This window comes from Protomyctophum bolini (assembly GCF_963924005.1).
Source record: "Protomyctophum bolini genome assembly, chromosome: 23".
NCBI classification, from domain to species: Eukaryota; Metazoa; Chordata; class Actinopteri; order Myctophiformes; family Myctophidae; genus Protomyctophum; species Protomyctophum bolini.
The window spans coordinates 10,079,975-10,089,974 of record NC_137884.1 but is presented as its reverse complement, the minus strand read 5'-3'; the positions used below and the strand labels follow the sequence as shown (position 1 = coordinate 10,089,974).

Below are 10,000 nucleotides of genomic sequence, written 5' to 3'. Positions count from 1 at the left end.
ACACACACACACACACACACACACACACACACACACGCACACACGCACACACACACACACACACACACACACACACACACACACACACACACACACACACACGCACACACCACGTCACGTCACGTCACACGCACACTACCCATCATACTTAAACCTGGTTTGCTCTATAGCTTGTTAAACATACATGCTTAAATGTGATAACAATCGGACTAATCTATCATAATGTTAACTAACGTTTCTCACTTTCTCTGCTTATTTGTTGCCATCTAGACGATCTAGCCTACTGTCTCGTGTGATTTTGCATTCATTCATTTTAGTTGATTGTGTAGTAGCTGTATTCCAATAGCCTCGCAATGCCAGCCCACAGATTTAGCTCATATAGTGTGTCCAGTAAGACTCCATTTAGGGATTAAGTTGTGTTGTTGGCCAACATGACTCTGTCTACACGCGTCCAGTGCATCACAGCTCCTAAATGCGTCATTGACGCATGTTACTTTTGTCCGTTGACGGATAAGGAAAGTCAGTATAGGCTAATGGAGTCATGATGTTCTCACATGTCAAGAGGAATTTAAACATATTTACCAGCAATAAAGGCTACTTATTCTAAATTAAAATTGGCTTAAGTGAGGCCGGCCGGGCGACCTCTGACATCACGCTCATGTCACTGTTTGCACCTGCCAATTTGTGCCAGGTGCAAAATAGAGCTGTTGCGAAAACAGAACTTGTGAGAGGGACTGGCTTCGCGAGGCTAGAACTTTTATACCAGCTTTCATTTTTGTCCTTTTACAATTATTAGTAAAAAAGAAAAAAGAAAAAGCTAGCATCCCAGACTGTAAATGGATGTTAACAGTTTGGTACCAGGTGTAAAAATCCTCATCACCCATTTTCGACCTATTTTCAGAAACATGCCATGTAAAAAACTAACACTGGGTCTAAATTATACCAGATGTAGATATCAGGTGTAAATTGCTTAATACCAGGTGTAAATGCTTTTATACCAGCTGTGAACTGTTTCATACCAGGTGCAAATTATTTTATACCATGGGTGTAACCTACAGTATCTGATACCACGTGTAAAGCGGCACTATGTAACTTTTTTTTTGTATGTTAAAATAACTTATACAATTGGGGTGGTTGTATTTTGTCTCCCAAGGTCATGGTGGTCATGTCTCGCCTAGACACAGGATCTGACACAAATTTTGACCTTCAGGTCAAGATTCAATTTTATCCCCTGAGCAAGAAGGCAGGCTCTATTAGCTCAATGGTTAAAACAAAAGTGTCAGCACTTGCACAGGAAACCGGGTTCAAATCCGTGGGGTAGAGGAGGACATTTACATAGTGCAGCTTTAAGCGAGTGGTCCAATTAAACATATCTACGTAGTGCATCTTTTTATGTCTGTCTTGTTTCAGTTGAACCTGAGCACACTGTACATACCTTATATGAATATGTATACTAATATAACGTGTAAGAGGGAAGATATGCAAAAAAAGAACTGTTTAAATGACATGAAATAAATACATGGCTTGGTATTTCATCAAAGCTGTCACTTTGTTGCAGACTGGGTGGATGGATGGATGTACAGTAAGGATGGATGTACAGTAAGGATGGATGGATGGATGGATGGATGGATGTTCTCCTAGGAATCTATAGTCCTTTTCCCTCCACACCAAATCTTGGCACTGAAAATCTCTGATCTACATTATTTGTATTATTATTTTTTGCCACGATTGCCCCAAAATACGACACTAGGGTTCAGGTAGTTAAAATAGCAGCCTAAATATTTACATTTGAGGCAAATAACGGAAAAACAGCGACCCCTATGTTTTGACGTGAGTTGTGCGTCAGTGTTTCCTCTCGGTGACGTCTCTATTAATATATACTCTAAGCTCTTACCTCACAGTCCACAGGCAAATCAGAGCACACAGAAAACCCCAGAACATGGCCTCTGGTGTTGTGCAGATTGAACCACAGAAAATCTATACTGAATGTTAAAAGTTCAGGTTTCTTTGTGCAATTGAGCTCAGAAAAATAAGAAGAATTACAAAAACTTTTTTTATGTCACGATTCTATTAAGCCGACCTGCCTTGACTGTGAACTTAAAGGACCACTTCGCCACTATTCAACCTAATCTGTGTGTTTTTTATCATTAGCATATATGCTAAAATACCCCGGAGTATTATCATTGGTAGTCTGTAGCTCCGTGGGCGCACTTTCAAAGCTGTCGTCCACTTACGTATTTGTCCCAAAGTGACGTAAGTGGATGACCCTCGGTAGGCTCTCAGAAACTACAAGGGACTGGACAGGTAGGGTTGCCGTAGCTAGCCTAGCCGCGAAGGACATGGTCTCTCGCCTACACAACAACAACGAGTTGTGGCTACTCCACAACAACAAGTCAGTATGGCTACTCCATGGGAGTTTTTGGACGAGATAAATTTAAATACATATTGGCAGAATCTGCGTTAGGGTCGTTATATTATGAACCAGAAATATACGGAGGAAGGAATGCATTGACGGGGACAACACTGCTAGTTGCTGTGGATGGACTGATGCCTGCTGGAGCGACCTAGCTATAGTAGCTAGTAGTTTTCCCTGAACCAGTACGTCGCACACACAAACTTTTCTGCCCAGGAAAAGCCCAGATAGTGTTGACTGTTTTACTGAGAAGTGGGGACATGCGTTCAGGATGCCTCAAACTGGAAGTTGCAACCGAAGCCCGATGGACCAAGAGGGACATTCAGATTTAAGTAAGTGTTCAATGTATTTACAGCTTATGTGTGTGTGTGTGTGTGTGTGTGTCGCCACACCGTATTGTTTACATAAGTGTCAGAGGATATAGGCACGGCTTCAGCCTACAACTTTTCGGTCCAAACATCTTCTATTCATTCATTCAATTCAAAACTGTATGTATGGCATGCCATCTGAAGCAATGTACAGTATTAGCCATGGGCTCGTATGTTTCAGGGTTAGCAATGTAAACATTCAAGTGTTATACCTGTGTCCATTCATTCACTTAGGTCAGCCCAGATGGTACTACAGAAGGCTGATGAAGCTGAAGATGTCTTTGATGGACTGATGGTGAGCCATACATACTCAACTCAAACTTCATACATAAAGCACATTACTGTATTTGCTGTATTTAGTTTGACCCCCTAGAAAACTGGAGGGAATATCATTTTCAATAAAGGTTCACATATTTATATATGCTTTTACAAAGACCAGTGGTCAACCAAAGTCCCGTAAAATGTAGTAAATATACTGTCATTTATACTATAGGCCTACTGTGTCTCACACACTGTAGTATTGAATTGTATCTGTAAATCACAACAGATGACAGCGAATTGACTTTTAACCTTTTGTAATATCTCAAAAGAAGAAAAAAAGATCATTATCAAAAGTAAGCAACAAACTATACTATAAAACTGATGACAACATTGTACAAATTACTCAAGCAAAGTGCCTTGTACTGATTCATAATCAAACTATTTGTATAGCACCTTTTATGACATGCAATGCAGCTCAAAGTGCTTTACAGAGCAATGGAGAGAAAAACGCAAGGCATAAAACATTGAAATAGAAGGCAGTCATGTAGGTTGGAAGGTCACAGATTCCGTTGTTTTCTTTGGCAGTATTCTGCAGTCCAGAATTGCAGTAATCGAGCCCAGAAAAAACAAAGGCATGGATCAGTGTTTTTGCATCATCTACTGACTGACAGGCTCTGATTCATGCAATATTTCTAAAGGTAAAAAAAGGCAATCTTGGTAACATGATTGTGTGAATACTTTCTACAAGTCAGGTTGCCAAGTCTGCTTATTATTATCATTGATATTTGATATAGTTGTAGCCTACCTACTAATTTGGTCGGTAATCTTAACAGTCCAATACCCAAGTGTACATCACATGAAACATACTGCACATAGCCTACACACTCAGTCGTCCATTCCAGTAATCATTTAGTGCTTTCACCATTACTGACTCTTGTCTTGTCTCACCACAGCATGTGCGTCTCCTGTCCTGGCCAGAAGCTGCTCCAGCGACATGTCATCATGCAGAACCACCTGCCTCAGTGACCTCTGACTAATGCACTTGTATGATTGTACATGTAGTTTGTTAGTTTCCAGTTCAACCATAGACCCCTGTTTTTATATATTTATGTAAATCAGTACTATTAAAAGATAGTTGATTTGATGTCAAGTTTGTTTTATTTTTTCTCATGTAGGCCTATTGTATTTATACATTTTGACAAACTGTCAATATTGCATCAAAGGCCACCGTGATACAAATCATTCACATGTCTGTTTATACAAACAAGACCACAATGGAAATAAGTGTGACTTTATGTCAGTGAATGTGTTTTATTGTACTGTAACATAAGGTTTAAAAAACAAGGCCACACAGGCAAAGTTTGTCCTCCTACTCAGATTACAAAAATCGGACAGTGTGCAAGAATCCCAGAAGAAAAAGGATCTAATCAATATTGCTATATAAAAATACTCTGTTACAAGTAAAAGTCCAGAATTAAAATTGTACTTGCACAACAATATTGGTAAAGGCTTAGGAGTAGTACATGTCTAATATTTGAAAATGAGATCACATTCTTTTATCAATCCAGATTGTATCTACAGTATATAATATACTGTATACTTGGGAGTTCCTTGAAAGCCACTTATTCATCTCTTGAGTTGAAGACAGCCACCGAGACCTCAGCTCCTGCAACAAATAAAGTATTATGCAATTATGGGCCTCTGACCAATCATGAGACAATACGGTAAACAATAAGGTTTTTTATTTTAGCAAAACATTTGAAAAATAGCAAATGTACAAGCTCGCAGCACGGCACCAACTCCAAGTGACGCACTGAGCTTGTATATCTGCTATTTTTGAATAGCCAATGCAAATACAGATGCTTTCCCGGTTTTAAATGCTTTTATGTTTGGTTTGTAGTTTGCAGCTTGATATGGAAAAATTTAGCTCTGTTCCATAGCCTTACTCTGAGGCTATGGACCAGAGCTAGGAAAAATGGTGGCGTTTATGTGGAGGGTGTTCCAGTTACAAACAGCAACAAAATCTTTATAATGCTGTAAGCATCAGAGACACTCGGTATGTCAAATTAATTTATAGACATCACAACAACAACCACGTGTAACAACAACCATGTATTTTGAAAGGAAATGCATGTGGTCTCCTCCTGTAATGCAATCGCCATTCATTCAGTGTCTGGTGTACTGTACACAGCATTGTAGCTTTAGTTTATTATGACAATAATGACATACCTCTGTTCTGCAACTTCTGCTTCGATGATGATGATGCTCCGCGTCAATTCTTCCATTAGATTGCGGTTGAACTGGAAGATATCTGCGTTGGTGAAATGTTCACTGCACACCCAAAGTGGTTCACACAGCTGGGATTGCATCTGTACTTTATAACGATTTCTAAAAACAAAGCCAGCCAGTGGAATTTCGAGTCCGACGCTGCGCACGTTCGAAATCACTACTATTACGCTACTTACTATCAGAGACTACTAACTACTATACCACCACTACTGCTGTTACTATTACAACCGCTAAATATTAGCTATTATTATTACTTCTATCGCTTTCAAGTCAACTCTAAACAACACGAGAAATTTCAGCTGACAGCTTCCTGGGGGCTGCCTCACTGCCTGTCTGTCTGTCGCGCAATGCACTGTGGGTATTGTAGGAAATTATATTACCGTGCCTCAGCTCATTACATGACTCGTTCTCCGCAGCGGTTTCGCCAAATGTAAATATTTTTATTGTTTTCATGAACGGATATCATACTAAAGCATGACAAAGGCCATATAATAGTGGCGAACCGATCCTTTAAGCATTGTTCGAAAACCTGTTGTTACACGTTTGGGTTTGTGTGCGTGTGTGTGGTGTGGTGTGTGTATACTGTCTGTATGTATGCGGTGTGTGTGTGTGTGTTTGCACGTGCACATACGTGTGTTTGTACTGTATGTGTGTATGTGTGTTGCAGGTCGCAGGGACGTGAATAACCCTGAACTCCAGAGACGCATGAACAAGCTGAACAACGTTAAGACCACCATCGTCTTCATCACCTCCGTCCTCAACGTCTTCATCAGCAGCTTCGGCATGCAGAGGACAGGACACTACCCCTGGCTGATGTGGCGCTGGCACTAACACGCACGCACACAAGCACGCACGCACGAACCAGGCCGTAAAAAGCTCTAATCTAAGCTCTATTCTATCAGCTAATTAACTGGTTCTAAAACATATTTTCTGGATTTTAAATTCTATGGTTTCTGTCCCAAGAAGTGGGAGACATACAATCAAAGCCTTATTGAGATGAGAGGCATCATGGATCAATAACCCTAAAACCTGTGCGCCTCTTGTTCTTAATGATTATGCTTCAGTTATATTTAGAGGTTGTCCCCCTACAGTTATATATTACTGTTACACACGCCTAGCATGATGGGGTTGCTTTTGCACAATTCGCCTATGCTCCATCTCCAATGGCCTTTCCACGATATATTTATGCCATTGATGATTCATTGATTTATTATTGCACTAAATGTATCTAACTTGATGTTCTCAAATGTGTGGTTTTCTATTAGACTTGACTCTATTTGTATGACATTAAGATGCATTTTGAGACTGCTGAAATGTTTTCTTTAATGTCCTAATAAACATTTGCATTGGTGCTATGAGTGAGAAGCTAATTTTATTATGTTTTTAAACTCTACAGATAGTTAACCGACTTAAGCTTAGGTTTTCAATCTAGGACACAAATTCAGGATGAGGCAGATGCAGAGCAGGTCGGTTCTTCAAAGTGTTTCATAACTCACAAAAACTAATAACAAAACTAATAACAAAGCCACAGCTGAGAAACAACAGCAAGTAAAAACTGGAAACCGAACAGGGGGGTATAAATAGTAGTAAATACACAAGGACATAGGTGAACTCAACTGATTAATCAACACAGGCATTGGCTAGGAGACTAACAGGACACAGGTGGAGAAAACTAATAATCACAGGTAAGAAAAGAAAGAAAGGAGGAAACACAAAATAATACAAACAAAAATAGAACACTGTCTAAAACTATAGGGACAAGGAACACTATAAAACACAACAGAAATATATATTTTTCCACCTATGACATATCCAACCTTGGGACACCAGGACAAAAGTGGTTTAAATTGTTCTGAATTCTAAACTCTGTTCCAGATCACTGCCTATATTTCTGTTGTGCTATCTAGAGGCCTAGTTTGCATTCCTCAGTTTGCCCTGGTCTAAATTAATTACTGGTCATAAAGCTACAATTAAACAAATTCACTTAGGGGTAAACTAAAAACCCTTACATAATACCAACATACAGTAGAGTAGATACTCTGGCCTTTGCTTTTCTTAGTTTATACTGTACATTCTGGGCAGCCTATGAATCATTCCCAGTATAAATGACATGATATTCCACCATATTTTAATCTTGACCTTGATTGAGAGCAATATCGTATTTTCCACCAGGTTTCATCCATCTGTTCTCATGGTACCGTATCTATAGCATAGAAAACACATACAGGAGGCCTACAGTATGCTGCTGCATGTACACCAACACACACGCAGAGAGACATGCAGACCTCCAAATAACAGATTTGTACATGACCTGACTATTTTTGGACATCCTTGAAACAGTACTGAGATGAGAACTATACTGATTTAGATGACTTGTAGAATCGGCCCAGCCCCAAGTCTTAATTTTAACCACAATCTGCTGAATTACTGAAAAGTCTACTGCAGTCAGGCGGTGGGAGTGGTGTATTACAGTATTACAGTACCATGTACTGTAGTACACTGTAGTACACTGTACTGTAGCAGAATGTTGAGACCACGAGGAGCGAGCAGTGCAGCAGACCACAGTATAAAGGTTCACGCAGGGTACGTGTACACTGCAGTGTGTGTGTGTGTGTGTGTGTGCGTGCGTGTGTGCGTGCATGCATGCTAGTGGTCTAGCACTGCACAGACCAAGTCCCTGTAGTGTTTTAAAATAGGGTGACCAGATGGCTTGCCTCAAACTGGACGTTTTTGAGGCAGAGCCTATAGGAGCACTATTAGGCTACTGACAACTGTCATGTATACTGTATTGATTCAAATTGTGTAATTTAGAAGCAATAATTGTGAGCCTGTAGATAGGCTATTATTATTTTATTGATCTTTTTCAAAGGAAATTGATTCACCAAATAGGCCTATTGGAGTCGTGTGTGTGTGTGTGTGTGTGTGTGTGTGAGAGAGAGAGAGAGAGAGAGAGAGAGAGAGAGAGACAGGCTTACAACAAGTTATTAGGCTTGGTCTTGTGAAATGCAATAATTATATTAGTGGTAAAAGGTCAGATTAAATCAAAGCATTCTGCATCGTCAGACTGACTGGTTCATTGCTGAAACTTGCTCTCCGCCTAATGATTTTGCCTTTCCTTTAGCGCCACCCTCAGGCCAAAATGTAAACTTTGTCAACACAAGTAAGGATCAGGATGAGTTTGAGTTCTGATTTTGGTGACCTTTTGGCCTTTCCCCTTGGGCCTCTTCAATAGACAACAATCATTCAAGTACAACCCGAGCTGAAGTGATGTAAATATTGACGGACTGATGCCAATTAAAAAAACTTTGTTTTGATAAAATTGTGATTTCTTCTTGAAGCTCTAATGTTTTTGATCTACACGAAATCTCTTTGCTGAAAATGCTTTGCTTGAGCAAGACACTGAACCTCTAATTGCTACCGATGTGCAGCCTGGTGCCTTGCATGGTTTCTCTTCGTGACTGGGCTCAGGCACATCTTCGCGCACAGCCGCGTCAGAAGAACCTGACGCCCGACGTCAACCCCGGCTTTTTAGGCTGTGCGCGAAGATGTGCCTGAGCCGTATGAATGTGTGTGTGAATGGGTGAATGTAAGGCAAGGGCCGCAAGGCATCTATGTAAAGTGCCTTGGATAAAGGGCAAGGCGCTATATAAATGCACCATTTACCAATGAGAAGCTGAAAAAGATTTTTAACATTTTTAAATAACAATTCAATCTGTTTATGTTGGGATCAGAGTTATATAGTAAGAGAGTGGCGACACTAGCGTTGACTCCCATTGTAACAATGGAATGCGGAAGTGCTATAGCCCATACACCTGGCGCAGAGACTTGGAGGCAGATGCGAAAGCTATGGGCCACACTTGGGGACAGCTGGAAGTGTTGGCTGAGGACCGGGATGCTTGGCGAACTCTTGTCGACGGCCTAAACCCCAGAAGGGGTAATAGGCGTAAGTAAGTAAGTAAGTATAGCCCATATAGGCACCCGCTTTGGCGGCGAGATCAAAGCGTGTCGCTACTCTCCTACTTTGGGATATGGGCCAACATTTCAATAACGGTGCATCCATCTTTTTGGAATAGAGGCATTGCTTTACAAATTCAGTGTATTGTTGTGAAACGTCAACAATTAGGAATAACTTCAGGAGGAGGAAAGGGATGTCCAGGACAAGGAATATCAAATGAACTTCTTTACTTGTCAGAATGACAATGGATTTTAGTGCGCTCTAGCTTAAAGGAGAATTCCATACTAAAAGGCTTTCTTACCTTTCTTTGTAGTTGTTACGTCCCCACCAAAGAGGTCCAGGTGTTTTTTTGTGCAAAAGCTCCTTATTGGCTATTTCCCATACCATAAGCCCTAAATGAATTGCATTGAATTGAATGGGAATTGAATGGGGCTATGGGGTGTTGTGCTAATTTGCTTATTTCCATCGCTCAAAATTATAATTTCTTTGTATATATCCTCTCTTCATAATGTAAATAATATCCCAAGCGGCACACTTTACTACTTCTTTCGATGGAAATAAGCGAACTAGCATAACACCCCATAGCCCCATTAAATTCCCATTCAATGCAATGCAATTCATTGAGGACAAAAAAACACCTGGACCTCTTTGGTGGGGACGTAACAACTACAAAGAAAGGTAAGAAAGATAAGAAAGCATTCTAGCATGGAATTC

At 40.3% G+C, this 10,000-nt stretch overlaps 1 protein-coding gene and 1 long non-coding RNA gene across 3 annotated transcripts in view; both read left to right on the top strand.

The window, feature by feature from the left end:
• LOC308311166 (ninjurin-2-like) overlaps positions 1-6,682 on the top strand; it is a 28,424-nt gene extending 21,742 nt beyond the window's left edge. Inside the window, exon 4 of one of the 2 annotated variants that reach the window (XM_080757739.1) lies at positions 5,999-6,682. In XM_080757739.1, the coding sequence (XP_080613865.1) occupies positions 5,999-6,162 (164 nt within the window). In that variant the 3' untranslated portion in view covers positions 6,163-6,682. Of the gene's footprint in view, positions 1,615-5,998 lie in introns of those variants that run through there. The other variant, XM_080757738.1, reaches the window with a different exon arrangement.
• Positions 2,638-4,116, top strand: LOC308311201. Its single transcript, XR_013963600.1, has 3 exons — positions 2,638-2,745; positions 3,016-3,076; positions 3,996-4,116. It is a non-coding gene; the product is annotated as an uncharacterized lncRNA (long non-coding RNA).
• Positions 6,683-10,000: the final 3,318 nt, after the last annotated feature.